At 42.3% G+C, this 15,158-nt stretch overlaps 2 protein-coding genes across 2 annotated transcripts; both read left to right on the top strand.

Moving 5' to 3' along the window:
- The first annotated feature begins 3,873 nt into the window (after positions 1 to 3,873).
- tsfm (Ts translation elongation factor, mitochondrial) lies at positions 3,874 to 8,444 on the top strand. Its single transcript, XM_085159923.1, has 6 exons — positions 3,874 to 4,021; positions 4,290 to 4,442; positions 4,545 to 4,673; positions 4,794 to 4,916; positions 6,231 to 6,312; positions 7,857 to 8,444. The coding sequence occupies exons 1-6, from the start codon at positions 3,974 to 3,976 to the stop codon at positions 8,246 to 8,248; spliced, it is 927 nt and encodes a 308-aa protein (XP_085016049.1). The 5' UTR covers positions 3,874 to 3,973; the 3' UTR covers positions 8,249 to 8,444.
- Positions 8,445 to 10,057: 1,613 nt separating this feature from the next.
- On the top strand, positions 10,058 to 14,609 carry myl6 (myosin, light chain 6, alkali, smooth muscle and non-muscle). Its single transcript, XM_085159924.1, has 6 exons — positions 10,058 to 10,221; positions 10,496 to 10,523; positions 11,433 to 11,576; positions 12,280 to 12,453; positions 12,616 to 12,693; positions 14,279 to 14,609. Exons 1-6 carry the CDS (start codon positions 10,219 to 10,221, stop codon positions 14,305 to 14,307), a joined length of 456 nt encoding a protein of 151 aa, XP_085016050.1. The 5' UTR covers positions 10,058 to 10,218; the 3' UTR covers positions 14,308 to 14,609.
- The last annotated feature ends 549 nt before the right edge of the window (positions 14,610 to 15,158 follow it).

Raw genomic sequence — 15,158 nt, forward strand, 5'->3', positions numbered from 1 at the left:
ACGGTACCTTTTATGGACATCTGAGTTCAGAGACGAATTACATTAGCAGTCACTGCATTGTTGCTCTTGCCCTTCATGCATTCATTAGATTGCAGGATGTTGTGTGTTTTCAGGTGGTTTAATACGTTTACTGTGTCCGAACAAACTCGATCGTGATCTGCTTCTAGAGACAAATTGTTTACCGTCTGCTGTGCCAGACATTTGAATTTTGCTTCGATGGTCTGTTATCTGTACAATACAATACAATACAATTTTATTTATATAGCACATTTAAAAAACCACAGGTATGCCAAAGTGCTTCACAGAACGAGTAGTTTATCACTGCAGTCAAGCACATTTGGGAAATTTCAAGTTGTGCAGTGCAGGAAGCAGCTGTGACTGACACAGGCAAGCACGTCATCAGGTAGTGACATAGGGAGCACTTCATGTTTGCTTTATGTTCTGTTGACAGACCCTGCATTTTCAGTATCGATCAATCCATAGTTTTCACGTGATGTGACAGCTACTGGGACATGCCCGCCCGTCCTTTCACTGTGCAGCCATTCTTTTAATCTCTTTCAGTTTAACTTGGCCTAAATGCTATCAAATGCATTAATCAATGTTAGAGCTGCTAGAACAGCGTAGAGTATGGCACCAACACGTAAGCACATCTCGCCTAACCCCACCTTACAGGTTCAAATCCCACCAATCCCTGCTTCTCCACAGCAACCACACCTGTCAGTGGCGGCTCATTTAAACTGTAGGAATGATTTAGCTGACATTGGAAAAATACTCGGTTAACTTAATTGATATGGCACGACATTAATGTGCCGAACTAAAACTAGCATAACGTTTCTGGTTCTACACTTTAAATGTCTCAGTCAACAAAATGTAACCTGTAGCACTTAATTTTGTTTTAACCATGAAAAATTTCTTGTTTCTTACCTCCCACAGGGCATCATTATTTACCCATTATTTACCCATTGGGATCAAAAACATACGTAGCTGTTCGCACTTTGAAAACTTTTATCCCGGCAAGGTGAGCGATTCTCTACAAAATATTACTAGATGTCACCAAATTGAAACTCTGGGAGACACGTCGCCGCTTTCAGGAGTTTTAAATAAAGCTGCCAGGTCAGAAAACAGATCACAAGTCCCCAAAATATATAATTTCTCTTTATATCTTTGTTTTTCCTATGATGTTGTACCTGCCAGTGTAGCGAGTCGGTCACATGACTGAAAACTATTAAGAGAACCAGCTCTCTTATTGTGTGTAGTTATAATAAAACATGAAGTGAAATAGTTCGATAAAGATGTTAACAGACTGAAACCTTAATCTTTAAAGTTTTATCATTTTCACAGTCAGAGCTGGGGTCACGTTCATGCAAACTGTAAGTGTTAGATCACATCAAGCTCAAAAAAGGATTCATCCCTCTCAAAATAAAACAAACTGAGGTGTCACAGCAGCATACATACAACATACAACAAAGCAATATATGAGTTATTAATCTTTAACATTCACTAATAATGTTGTTGGTTAAACGGAAGCATCAACTGAGTCTTTATTTCAGTATAGGTGTGGAAAGTTTAGGTGATGCTGACTGGAAACCACAGATATCATGGTTGATAACCGACTATTAGCTCTCTAGTCAGTTAGTTTCTAATTCATTTAGTAAAAGTTGTCTGTCTTTACATTTACATTACTATGTGAAAAAGAACATTTAGGCCTGTGTTACATTCTATGGGACTCTTTTGCTCTGTTTGCACATTTCAGAAACAATAAAAATATTGAACCCGCTGGTTTAACGGACTATAAACGACAAGCTTCTTCAATGATGAATGCCGATGCTTCACTGGCTGATGAGCTGAACACATTTTATGCTCGCTTCGACGCCGCAGCAATTAAAACAACAAACGGCTGCGCGCGCTCGGAGTGCACCAGTGAAGAAAATGCATTCATCATCACAGAGCATGCCGTGAGGAACACCTTCAGGAGGGTGAACACCAGGAAGGCAGCAGGACCAGATGCAATCCCTGGCCGGGTCCTGAGAGCCTGCGCTGACCAGCTAACACCGGTGTTCACGGAGATCTTCAACCTCTCCCTGGCCCAAGCTGTGGTTCCCACGTGCTTAAAACAGTCCATTATAGTTCCTGTTCCAAAGAAACAACAGCCCGCTTGCCACAATGACTACCGTCCAGTAGCACTGACCTCAATTGTGATGAAGTGTTTTGAAAGACTGATGAGAGATCACATCACTTCTTCACTTCCTGCCACCATCGACTCACTTCAGTTTGCTTACCGGACTAATCGTTCCACAGACGATGCCATATCTCACCTGCTCCACACATCCCTGAGTCACCTGGACACTGGCAGAGGGAATTATGTTAGGATGCTGTTCGTGGACTACAGTTCAGCATTCAACACAATAATTCCCTCTAAGCTTTTCACCAAGTTGACGGATCTAGGACTCAGCTCATCACTGTGTCAGTGGATCCTCAACTTCCTCACAGACAGACCCCAATCAGTGAGGGTGGGAAAACAAGTCTCCCCCTCCATCTCACTCAGCACTGGAGTGCCTCAGGGCTGCGTTTTAAGCCCCCTGCTGTACTCACTGTACACTTATGACTGTGTAGCCACATCAGACACCACCTCCATTGTCAAGTTTGCTGATGACACTGTTGTTGTAGGCCTGATCTCCGACAACATCGAGACGGCCTACCTGGAGGAGATTAGGAACCTGGAGACCTGGTGCCAGGAGAATAACCTCCTCCTAAACATCAGCAAGACTAAGGAGCTGATCGTGGACTTCACCACAAAGCAGGCGAGGAATTACAAACCCCTCATCATCAGTGGCACGCCAGTGGAGAGAGTGGAGAGAGTGGACAGTTTCCGATACCTGGGTGTCCACATCACTCAGGACCTGTCATGGTCCTGCCACATCAACACCCAGGTTAAGAAAGCCCGTCAGCGTCTCTTCTTCCTCAGAAGACTTAGAGACTTCCATCTGCCACTGAAGGTGCTCAAGAACTTCTACTGCTGGACCATCGAGAGCGTCCTGACGGCAAACATCTGCACCTGGTTTGGGAACAGCACCAAGCAGGACAGACGAGATCTGCAAAGAGTGGTGCGCTCAGCCGAACGCATCATTCAATCAGAGCTCCCTGACCTGCTGTCCATCTACACCAAGCGGTGCAAGTCCAAAGCTAGGAAGATTATGATGGACCTCTCCCATCCCAACAATGGACTCTTCTCACTGTTGAGGTCTGGGAAGCGCTTCCGCTCCCTTAAGGCCAAAACAGAGAGAATGAGGAGGAGCTTCTTCCCCCATGCTATTCGGGCCCTGAACCAGGTGTAGGACTGTACTCTCCCACACACATCACTATAAGACTGGACTCTCACACACATCACATCACCACACGCACCACCACACATTTCCTATAATTTCCTATAATTTATAATCTTTATAATCTCTCTCTGCTGTTTGCACATTTTTATTTATTTTTATTTTTATTTTTACTGTAAATTCCTAAGTTAATTTGTAAATTTTGTAGTAAATTGTAAATACTGTAAAACTTTTTTCTGTCATTTAATGGTCGGGCATTGCGCAGCTACAAGCATTTCACCCCCATGTCATACTGTGTATGGTTGTGTGTGTGTGACAAATAAAATTTGAATTTGATTTGAATTTTTATTTTAACTCTTTTCACCATACTAATATATAATACATATACATGCTAATATGTATAATGCATAAACAATTAAGCATGGACAATATGTAGTTAATAGTAGGACTAGCTGGGGACGGTGGCCCAAAAATCTGCCCAAGGCTCCGCAAAACCTTGGGCTGGCTGCCCTCCAGTACTCTAGGTGGCGCAGAAGTGCAATAAGCAAATCACTTAAACGCTTTTGTCCCTGGACGGCTTCCTTCCACGGCGTGGACGTCAATGACATTCTGAGCTTTCATAAGATTGCTCACTTCTGCTGGATGCGAAGATGTTCTTAACCTTTTTGTTCAGAACATTAACAAGAGATGTCGCAAAGGTAAGCGCATGATTGACGTTTAACTTTAAACTCGTGTTGTTTGTCTCGCTGATTTAGCCTCCTGCGTTTGTGGGACATCTTCAGTGACTTAACTTTGCTAATTCATTCGCATTTCGTGCATTTCATAGCCACTTGAAATCACAACAGAAGCAAAATTTACTATAAATTGGTATTTACTGTGACCAAGGTCATCGGATTGGTCCTCAAATACATAAATGCGGCTGCTTTGTTGAAGTTGTGGTGTGTGTTCCTCATCTGTGTCTCTCAGGTCAGTGTTGGCCAGCATGTGCAGTCTTTACACACGGGATGTCAGCTGCTGGCAGCAGAGAAAGCCCTCCTCATGAAACTGCGGAAAAGCACCGGCTACACTTTTATTAACTGTAAGAAAGCCCTGGAGAAGTTCGATAATGACGTAGCACAGGTGAGGGCCTCTCGTAATCTGTCAGGTGCTGTTCAGCGTTGTTACGTCTTTGAAACTAATGAGCTGTGGGACTGTTTTTAATGTAATTTGGCAAATGTTCAGGCAGAGACATGGCTGCATGAGCAGGCCCAGAAGGAGGGCTGGAGCAAAGCAAACAAGCTCGAAGGTCGCAAAGCCAAAGAGGGCCTGATCGGCGTGTTTGTAGGGGACAAAGCTGCGGTAATGGTTGAGGTAAGCCCACTGGTGCGGGGATTCATTAGCCATCTCCTCCTAGTTCGTCTCCTTTTTCCTTTTTTTCTTTTTCTCAACAACTTGGTCTTTTGTCTCTTTGTTTGTTTGTTTTTGATGCAGGTGAACTGTGAGACAGACTTTGTGGCACGCAATGAGAAGTTCCAGCAGCTGGTTAAGGATGTGACATTTGCCACCTTGGCCCACCTCAGAAATAAAACTCAAAGTCAGTCAGGATATGTAAAGGTAAAGATGCATGCTGAGGCCTGGGAGTAGAAATAAATGTTTTTTGTTTTTGTTTTTTAAATTTCATAAATGTTAATGGAAACAGGTCAGTGGATTGTGTCACAACTTCACCTACCTCTAAGGTGCATGGAAGTCTAAACTAAGACATGATTTAGCATGTGGCCTTCAGACAAAACATAATAGAGTAAGTATGAACCAGAAAGAAAGCACAGCAATACATCAGGAACAGGGTACATCAACATGCACACCAACTAATGGGGCACCTACAGGGACGAGCATCGCAATTGGTCCTGAAGCTTCAGGCAAACATGAGCTGTGTACAGCCATGACCAAACACTGCTAGTTGTTCATGTAAACTGAAACTGGTGATTTGAACATCCTGTTATGCCACACAAGTACTTGAACTCTTAAAACTGATTTGTGCAACAACTTTTTGATACACCAGAGTTTTTAATGTGTCAGTGCTGACAGAGTAACACTTATGACGCGTGCCAGATGAGAATATATTGCAGCTTCCTTCAAGAATGCTTCAGGGAACCTGGGAAACAATGATGATGCTACCCATCTCCTTTATTAGATAGTTCTGTTTCCTCTTGACCAGGTCAACCTGAAGCTGCATAACCATATGTCCCACCAAAGGTGAAATGAAACACACAGATTACAGAAATTATGGCAGTGCATGCTTTAACAGTGTTATCAGTCATTCACTGGGTTTGGTAGGTTAAAAGTGCATTACTACTTCAGTGTTTTGGTTTTTTGTTGTTCTTTTTGTTTTTTACTACTTCAGTGTTGCATACTTTTTCTGTGGTCCAACCTTAAATCTTCAATCTAATCAAAATATGAGTTAAAATGTTGCATTTCCTTTAAGAACAATTGTATTAAAAAAAAAAAAATCAACCTCACAGGCCTTTGGCTATACATTTTTTATGCTACCCAGTCATATGCAAAGTATTAGGCTAATGGATGACCCACCTGCCACTGGGACACCAACTTTAATACAAAAGCAGTAAATTTAAGTCAGAGTAATGAGTGATATTGTAAAGTAACCACATCCCATTACCAGTTTAAATTCCCTTTTTGTATAAATAAATAAATTGTATATAAATAGGTAACTGTACATACTTGTGAGTAATTTCAAACTGAATTTGTGTCATTACTGCGGCCCACCTGCAGAACCTTCATAGCCCACCAGGGGGCCCCCGCCCACATTGGGAATCACTGCTCTAGTCACTTAGACACTCCTGAAGAAAAGCAAAACTACACATTAGCCTTGTTTAGCAGTCCTTGCACTAACAAACTGGCTTTTCTTTCCAGAGTGTCCTGTCAAGCGATGACTTAAGCAAACTCAGCGTGGGTGAAGGAACTTCACTAGCTGATCAGGTGGCTCTCACTATAGGTCAGTACTTTGCCTAAGGGACATTGCTCATTGTAAAGCACTTTTCACACATGGGACATATAACACTGCAGTGTTAAAATTATGGTTTTCTGTTATTCAGGCATTTCACTTTTATGCTCACAGCTTAATAGAAATATAAGATGGAGAGAAATGTTGTACACACATAAAGTAAACTGCTCAAAAAATATGTTAAACACATCAGATCTCAATGGGAGGGGGGGGGGGGGATCATGTTGGATGTCTATGTATCTATAAGGATGCAAAATTCTTTGATGGAAAGGAAAATTAGCAGCCTGCAGAGGGCTGAATTTAAAGATGCCCTTGAAATCAAAGTGAAAACATTATGTGGCAGGCTAGTCTGTCTTACCAAAATTTTATTGGAGCAACTCAAAATGGTACTCACTAGTTTGAATGGCTCCCATGTGCTTGTATTGCATGCCTGATAACGTGGGGGCATGCTCCTAATTAGGAGTCTTCGGGCATCTCCCAGATCTGGACCACAGTATCACTGAGCTCCTGGACAGTCTGGGGTGCAGACTGGTGAGGTTGGATGGACCGAAACATAATGTCCCAGATGTGTTCTATTGAATTTAGATCATGCGAGTGTGGGGGACGGTCAACTGTATCAAATCTTTCATCCTTCAGCAACTGTCTGCTAACTCTCGGTATTCTTTGGCTAATGACAATTGAGCTCCACAGTACTGGGCAGTGAGCACAGAGCCAGCTAGGGAACGTTGGGCTCTCAGGCCACCCTCATGAAGTCTGTCTCTGATTGCTCAGACACATTAACATTTACACCAGTGGCCCGCTGGAGGTCATTTTGTAGCTCTGGCAGTGCTCAAGTCCCTTCTTGCACAAAGGAGTGGAGACCGGTCCTGCTGATGGGTTAAAGGACCTTCTGCGGCCCTAGCCAACTCTCCTAGAGTAACTGCTTGTCTCCTGGGATCTCCTCCATGCTCTTGAGGCTGTGCTGCCACACAGCGGTCCTTCTGGCAATGACACATACGAGTGTACCATCATAGAGGAGCTGAACTACCTGTGTAACCCCCCCCTAGGGTCCAGATATTGCCTCATATGACCATGTAAATTTAATTAACACCAAGCAGCTGAAACTGATTAACAGCCCCCTCTGCTATTTGACTGACCAGATCAATAATATACTCTGATTAAAAAGTGTTCCTTTAACCTTTTTTGAGCAGTGTATGAAATATTGTAACTATAAATTCAGACTTTGGTTGTTAAACTGATGCAGTAGGCTGGATGTTATTAGGCAGTTAAAGTTTTGGAGAAAAGTTGCTAGGCTAGGTTGTTCATTCAAGTGTAAAGCTGACATGTTTAGATGCTGTCAGATTGTCAGGAAGGAGTGAACATCTGAAAGTTGAATAAATTTAGCTGTTTTGGTTTGAAACAAAAAATGTAAATAGAAATATAAGCGGAACAAAATTTTAAATTGTCAAGTTTTTGAATTGTTGCTTAATAGCATGAAAATGAACAGTCTGTTGCAGCAGGCTTTGGTTTTTATATCGGTGCCTCTTGCTCCTCAGGTCGCCTTGGTGAGAACATGTCTTTGAAGCGGGCAGTGACGGTGGGCATCCCTGCTGAGTGGAAAATTGGTTCATATATACACGGCGGCATCAGCACCCAGACAGAGGTAGCCATGGGCCGTTACGGAGCCCTGGTCGTATTTCAGGGTGGAAAGGAAGGAGAGCAGGAAATGCTAGGTCGCAAACTGGGACAGCATATAGTGGGAGAGTCGCCTTTGTCTCTGGGTAACATGGATGACCTGCCCTGTGGCGAAAGTGAGACACGCCTGCTGCCTCAGACCTTCCTGGCAGACCCCAGCAGGACTGTGGCACAGTTCCTCAGAGGTCAGCAGGCTCGAGTGCTAGACTTTGTCCGATTTCAATGCGGCGAGACGACTGAAGACGCAGAATGAAGAGAGGGAAATTGTTCATTCAGCTGAATTTGACATGTCTTCATTTCATGTGTGAATATAATTCAGTTTTTTGTGTACTCTGTAAGACTGAGGCATCACAGTCACACAGCATCATGAATTTGAAAGAGTGTGCGCCTGCAAACACTGGTACCTGATGAAATGACCAATCCAACAATAAAATCTTTTTCCTGAAAAACCTACTTAGTATTTTATTTTAAACACTATTCTGTATTTTAACACATAAATATACTTTTTTTTTTTTTTAATGAAAAGGTTTAGTGGTAATTATTTTCTAAAGTTCTTTATATATGACGAACCTCTTGCTTTGTAACCTAACTGAACTTACCATCCATCCATCTTCTTCCGCTTATCCGGGGCCAGGTCGCAGGGGCAGCAGCCTAAGCAGAAAAGCCCAGACCTCTCTCTCCCAAGCCACCTCCTCCAGCTTGTCCGGGGGAACACCATGGCATTCCCAGACCAGCCAAGAGATATTATCTCCAGCGTGTCCTGGGTCTGCCCCAGGGCCTCCTCCTGATGGGACATGCCTGGAACACCTTACCCAGGAGGCATCCTTGTCAGATGCTTGAACCACCTCAAATGGCTCCTTTCAATGTGCAGGAGCAGTGGCTTTACTCTGAGCCCCTCTCGGATGGCTGAACTTCTTGCACTATCTCTAAGGGAGAGCCCAGCCACCCTTCAGAGAAAGCTCATAAAGTGCGCTTGTATCTGTGATCTTGTTCCTGAGAAATTGCCCAACCTGTTATGCATCCTCATTGCAACGAACAACATTTTTAGCAAAATCACTTTAAACCTTATCACTAAATTTAGGTTAATTTATATAGTACCAAATCAAAACAACAGTCATCTCAAGGTGCTTTATACCGCAAGTTAAAGCCAGTACAGTATTGTGGAGAAAACCCTAACAAACAACCCCCTTACGAGCAAGCACGTGAAGACGGTGGGAAGGAAGAACTCACTTTTGACAGGAATAAACACCTCAAGCAGAACCAGGCTGAGGGAGGGCAGCCAACTGCAACTGGTTGGGGATCAAGAGAAGAGACAGTATCAGATGATGGGGCCAAACACAGGCTGAAGAAAATAAAAAAACAAATTTAATGATATACTTCAGTGAAGAAGTGCTCTGTGCACACAGTATATCAAATGCCTCATCAAAAACAAGCCTAGATCACCCTATAAATCATGTCAAAGTCATTTTATTGTGGTCCACATGCAGCCCACACTCATCGTAAGTGGGCTGCACCAGTGAAACTACATGATGAATTTGCAAAACTGGGGGGAAAAGCTCTGGCAGTTCAAAATATAAAGTTTGTATTAATTTACAGAAACGTTTACAGGGGTTCCTGTTAATAGAAAAAGCTATACATGCGTCAAGTGCTGTTGCTTCAATAAAAATAGAACTGAGGAATTTCACCCATTTGATAACCTATTGTCAGGGTAAGCAGATGCAATGTAGGCACAAAGCTGTCAAGCTGCCTGATTATTGGCTCTTCACTGAGCCCGGGATTAAAAAGCAGGCGGTGTTAGGTTAAGTCTAAAGAACAGCGTCATCTGTCACAGCTTTATACCATTAATGTGTGGCTATAGCAGGACTCAACGATGGGAATTCCCCGTTAAAAAATATTCGATATTACAGCGTTCACGCAGTAGCTGTGCTTTACATTTGTGTGTTAATGTGTCGCATCTTATTTTTTCAGAAAACCGGAAGGGGGTGTGTAGCGTGCGTGCAGGTTATGGCTCTGCAGCACCGTGCTGCACCACAAACGAGCTGCAACCCTGCAACTATGCGAGAAATGCAGCTGTGAAATGGAGGCATGTGATTGGCTGTTGCTGCCAAAGCAACGGTGACATCACCGGGGATGTACCACGCAGGAGCCGTTTGAGTCCTCGGAGCTCAGAGGAGGTCCAGCAGCTTGAGCCATCTGTCATCTAAACCCTCTAAAAAAACAAACATGGTAAGTCAAAGATTTCCGCAGAAAATTTTATGGAAATATCGGCATTTTGCTGTATTTATGGAAAATGATTTTACCATCTCCTATTCCAGCCCAGGTAACGCTAAATGCGAATCTGCTAGCCTGCTTCACTCACTCGAGCCTTTAGCTCCGAGCCGTTTCTTGCCTGTAATTGATGCCATTGCGGGATTAAGTCATCTGTAAATGTCACTGAAGTCTCTGTCGTTTTGTCTCATCTAACTGTTTCTCCCCTCTCTCTGAACTGTGCCTCAACCAGTCCGACCTAACGGAGGACCAGATCATGGGTGAGTCTCATTATGAAAAGGGGTTAAAGGGGTTTATTATCCATAACATTCATCGGATTAATGTAACCAGTACATATTTAGAAAAAAAGAAAATAAGAACGCTCTGACTTCTGGCCCTGTACTTGTGTAGGATCGCTGCAGGTAAATGAGAACTGCATTGTGAAAGTGAGCTAAATTTAACTCACCTCACTGAATGGCATTCACTGTGTGGGAAACCTGAAGGCGCCTCACGACTCAAACTGGACAACCGTTTAACTCTGAGTTCATCACTAGTGCTAACCTGCAAAACAGGACTTGGGTGAAACATGTTGATTTGTTTGCATGCTTGAGCTTTTTAAATGTGTGATATGCTAGCAGACATAATAACGACTGACATTTTTGTGGTGTAGGTGTGTCAAACGGCACTGAAACACAGTTTACATTATTCGCTATGGTACGTTTGCTTTGTATTGGGTTTTTTTTTTCTTTTCTTATCTTTTCATGCTTTTGTAATTTTGTGCCGCACACTCACCCACTGACAGTGAGGAGAGGACTTGGTTTATGTGAAGCGTGTCAGTTTTTGATTCCAGTGGAAAAAACTACATTGTGTATTTTATAGTAATGAAGTGCTGTGTATTATTTTTAGTGTAAAAGCACCATTGATTGCGAACAAGTATTTACAGACGTGAGAATTTTATTGGCCCACTTGCTAACCTCTTGCTTTTTTGAAATGAAACGCACAGAAGCTGCTAGTGTTTACTGTATGAAAAACGTATGAAAAATCATGTTTTCCTTCCTACATACAGGGTATCAGTAAAGCTTTGGTGCATATGTCATTACCTGTGTCATGAAGGCCTGTCTGTAATTTTTGGGAACCTAACATGCTCTGCAGCTGAACTGGAGTTCTGCATTTGCTTTCCTTCTCACTAGAGTTTAAAGAGGCCTTCCTTTTGTTTGACCGGACGGGTGAGGGGAAGATCACCTACAGCCAGTGTGGCGATGTTATCCGAGCTCTGGGACAGAACCCGGTCAATGCTGAAGTACTCAAAGTCCTGGGAAACCCCAAGCTGGAAGGCTAGTATCTGATTCACTACTCACAACAAAAGCAGATGACTATCACTGCAGCATTAGTTTGTTTTGGTTAAGAGTGTGGTTAGGTGTACAATTACAAGGTCTCGTTATAACCTCCGCAAAGTAGTACAGGTGATAAGTCACTGCTTAGTGGCTTACTTTGTCAGTGTAACTTGTAAGAGTCACACCTGAACTAAAATACATGTCTTTATCTGCAGACTAAATTTACTGCTGTGTGCAAACTGTTCTGGACAATCTAACACTTGGTAAAGGGGCTCCAATGTCCCTCACATCACTAGAGAAACTCTAAATCTTGAGAAAATGTCTAGATTTTCTCACATGCAATCAAAACGAGTTTTGATCATAATAACAATGTGCACAAAACATTATTTATCCGATGCTACTGTTGGCTGTTCCCTTGCCCAAAGGGTCACCACAGCAGGTCTAAAGAAAGTGGCAGCAAGAAAAACATACATTTACTAGCTCTGCATGCAGATGAACAGGTTATTTGTGTCAGCCTTAAATATCATCCCCCACATCCATGTGACTGAACTCTGAATCATCACCATGAAGGCAAGAAACAAAAACCTCACAGAAAAACATCACAAAATTCTACTAAATTCAACCAAAAACTCACATTATCTCAAACTTATTCACTTATTCACCTTCACCATTGAAGGCTCACTGTTGTTTGTCCCCCCTGCAGAGATGAACACCAAGATGCTGGATTTTGAGCAGTTCCTGCCCATGTATCAGGCCATTGCTAAGAACAAGGACCAGTGCTCCTTTGACGACATTGTTGAAGGCCTGCGGGTCTTTGACAAGGAGGGAAATGGCACAGTGATGGGAGCTGAGCTGCGTCATGTCCTCACCACATTAGGTAAGACCTGCAGAATACATGAAGTATTAGTCACAATCTATAAATCACAGTTGGCCTGCGTTCCAGTAGTTATCTGTGTAAAGGCTGTGCTTTCTGCTTCTTTAAAATGTCTATTTCTTAATTATGTGCTTCAGTGCTAATATGTTCTTCTTTATCTTCCAGGTGAAAAGATGACAGAAGAAGAGGTGGAGACTCTTTTAGCGGGACATGAAGACGCCAATGGCTGCATTAACTACGAAGGTAGATCATTGTGCATAAAAACCTTCATAACAACAAACAAGAATCTCCAAAAGTTGATTCTGTTCATCTGGCCATAGCGTTTTCAGTGGGAGAAACGTTTCATCACTCATCCAAGTGACTTATTCAGTGACAAATAAGAACCAGATTATATGAGGAAAAATAATACTACTGCCATTGATTTTTACCCCTGAGCTGTAAAAGGCTGATGGGGTATTGTCATTACCCCGCTGGGCAGGCAGGCGGCATGGACCAGTGGCGGAACTAGAGTGGCACATTCCTCTTCAGTGAAGTATGTGAAAATCCCCTATGCATAAATGGAGTCAACAAAATGTCCACAAAAACACAATTATGGGGGGGACAGCTTTTAAAGACATAAAAGTTGCCCCCCTTGCGTGGACACCCAAGTTTGTGAATGCGATAACTTAATAATGAGGCGACATAGAATTTTGAAATTATACCAATTCATTAATTAAAAATCTTAGATGAAATCAAATCTCAAAGTCAAGTTCAAGTTTCAGTAGCTTTTGTAAATTTCTCACACGTAGCACAGGAGATTGTTTTACAGAGTGTTGGGTTTAGATGTGCTGTGGTGCCAGCTACACATATTTACCTGCTTTATTGTCACATAATCTTAGTGGGACTTCGCACAGCCTTGTGTCGGGCTAAAAACTGTGTGATATTCATTTCATCAGAGTTGGACATTTGAGTTCTCAGTTGCAGCTTTGCTGGGTATTGCCTAGAATAGATTTCAGGCTGCATTGGATGTATGTAGGGCCGCTGTACACAGTGTTTTTGTGGCTACGGAGGCCCTGAGAGGTCAAACACACTGCAACACTGAAATGCCAGCAAGCAGAATTGGGAGGAGGGGATGCACAAGTGAGAAGCTAGAACGGCTAATGATGTTATATGAATCATAAAACACATTGCATATTCTGCACATTGTTAATGTCTCCCCAGACACAGTTCTTTCTTGTTTTGTGCACTTTTGCAGTGTTTTTCTGTTTGCTGGTGTTTTCTTAAGTTGCAGTGTTTGACCTCTCAGAGCCACCGTAGTTGTGCGACTGCCTCATTCTCACTGACTCCTGTCTCATAGCTTTTGTCCATCATATTATATCTGGTTGAACAGAGGGTAGTGAATTAACCGTTTTTTTTTTTTTTTTTTTTTAAATGAATTGTGATGTTAGTCTGTAGATATTGAGCACTGATGGTGTTCTCTGACCTTTAACCTTTCTCTCCTGCGGTGCTTCTCAGCCCCACCTAAATGTGGCCTGCATGTAGCATCCTTGCACACCTTAAGGCTGCTCCCATGTTTAATGCTAACGATTTTGAGGGGGGGGAGGATATCAGGGTGCACCAAGTGTAAACATGAGCTAAAATGCTGCAAACAGACACGAATTGTTTATTTTAATTTGTCTGCAGAACTCAAACATTTCTACCACACTTTTTTTAACACTTTTCTTCCCTAGCTGTTTGCCTTTTTTCATAAATCTAATTATTCTAAATAAATTCAGGCTTTTGATCCTATTTGCTGATATGGCTGGTTAGGAAATGGCTTCTACCTGACTCTCCATCACTCTCCACACAGAGCTCGTCCGGATGGTGCTGAGCGGTTGAGAACTTCCGAGGACCACTTCCAGATTATTTTCTGTTGTCTTGCCCTTCTATCCATGTCATCCCTTCCCCAATAAGTCTGTTTTGTTTCTGTGACATTTTTGTGCCTTTTCTGTCAAATGTGAAGAGACACTTTCACCTCAATTTCCAAACATTCACCTGCAGGCACAATCAGTAGTATTATCCCCCCCGGATTGTTTAACTTTTGTCATCTTTATCTGTCTTGTCAGCAGTTTTCTTGTGAATGGAAATAATAATGGGATTTCTGAAAGTTTGAAATAAAAATGCTGTTTTACAAAGTGTCATCAGGCCTGTGAGTCTGGTTAAATACCTTTTAACAGGTTTATATTATATTTATTAAGTCGCATTACAAGCATGATGAAAAATATTTCACAATCAGATATCAGATGATTTCTGTGTGTCGTGTCCTGAGCTATATGAATTAGTGATGTTAGGTTTACACATTGAGCAAAAATAATTGGCTGATTAGCTAATTAGATACATCCAAATAAAGAGCATCAGCCAGGCGATGCCTCCTCGAGGTCCACCAGGAAATACTGTGCAGTCGTTCGTCATCAGATACTTTAAGTTAGTAAGTCAACAAACCACTCTGAACAATGTCTCCTCTTCACATCTTTATTTTTTCCCAAACATTTTGTAATTAAAACCAGTTTTGACATTTTTTTTTTAATACAAACTGCCAGAATAACTGTCAGCACTAATGTGATGATTTACAGAGGAAACCTTTCTACTGTATAATAATCAATGGAACTGCTGCTACCTTCGGCATAGTGAAAAACATATAGAAACTGAACGGACACTTATTTCATATCACAAAATCCACACAATGTAAT

The sequence above is a fragment of the Neolamprologus multifasciatus genome, chromosome 5, assembly GCF_963576455.1.
Source record: "Neolamprologus multifasciatus chromosome 5, fNeoMul1.2, whole genome shotgun sequence".
Lineage (NCBI taxonomy): Eukaryota > Metazoa > Chordata > Actinopteri > Cichliformes > Cichlidae > Neolamprologus > Neolamprologus multifasciatus.

What these genes read in the sequence shown, in the direction of transcription:
- myl6 (XM_085159924.1), top strand. An exon ending in GGGAAACCCCAAGCTGGAAG is followed by an intron (nt 11,577 to 12,279) that starts GCTAGTATCTGA and finishes TCCCCCCTGCAG; the next exon opens with AGATGAACACCAAGATGCTG. An exon ending in TCATGTCCTCACCACATTAG is followed by an intron (nt 12,454 to 12,615) that starts GTAAGACCTGCA and finishes TTTATCTTCCAG; the next exon opens with GTGAAAAGATGACAGAAGAA.
- tsfm (XM_085159923.1), top strand. Translation starts at nt 3,974, where the DNA reads ATGTTCTTAACCTTTTTGTTCAGAACATTAACAAGAGATGTCGCAAAG. An exon ending in TCGATAATGACGTAGCACAG is followed by an intron (nt 4,443 to 4,544) that starts GTGAGGGCCTCT and finishes GCAAATGTTCAG; the next exon opens with GCAGAGACATGGCTGCATGA. An exon ending in GTCAGTCAGGATATGTAAAG is followed by an intron (nt 4,917 to 6,230) that starts GTAAAGATGCAT and finishes TTTTCTTTCCAG; the next exon opens with AGTGTCCTGTCAAGCGATGA.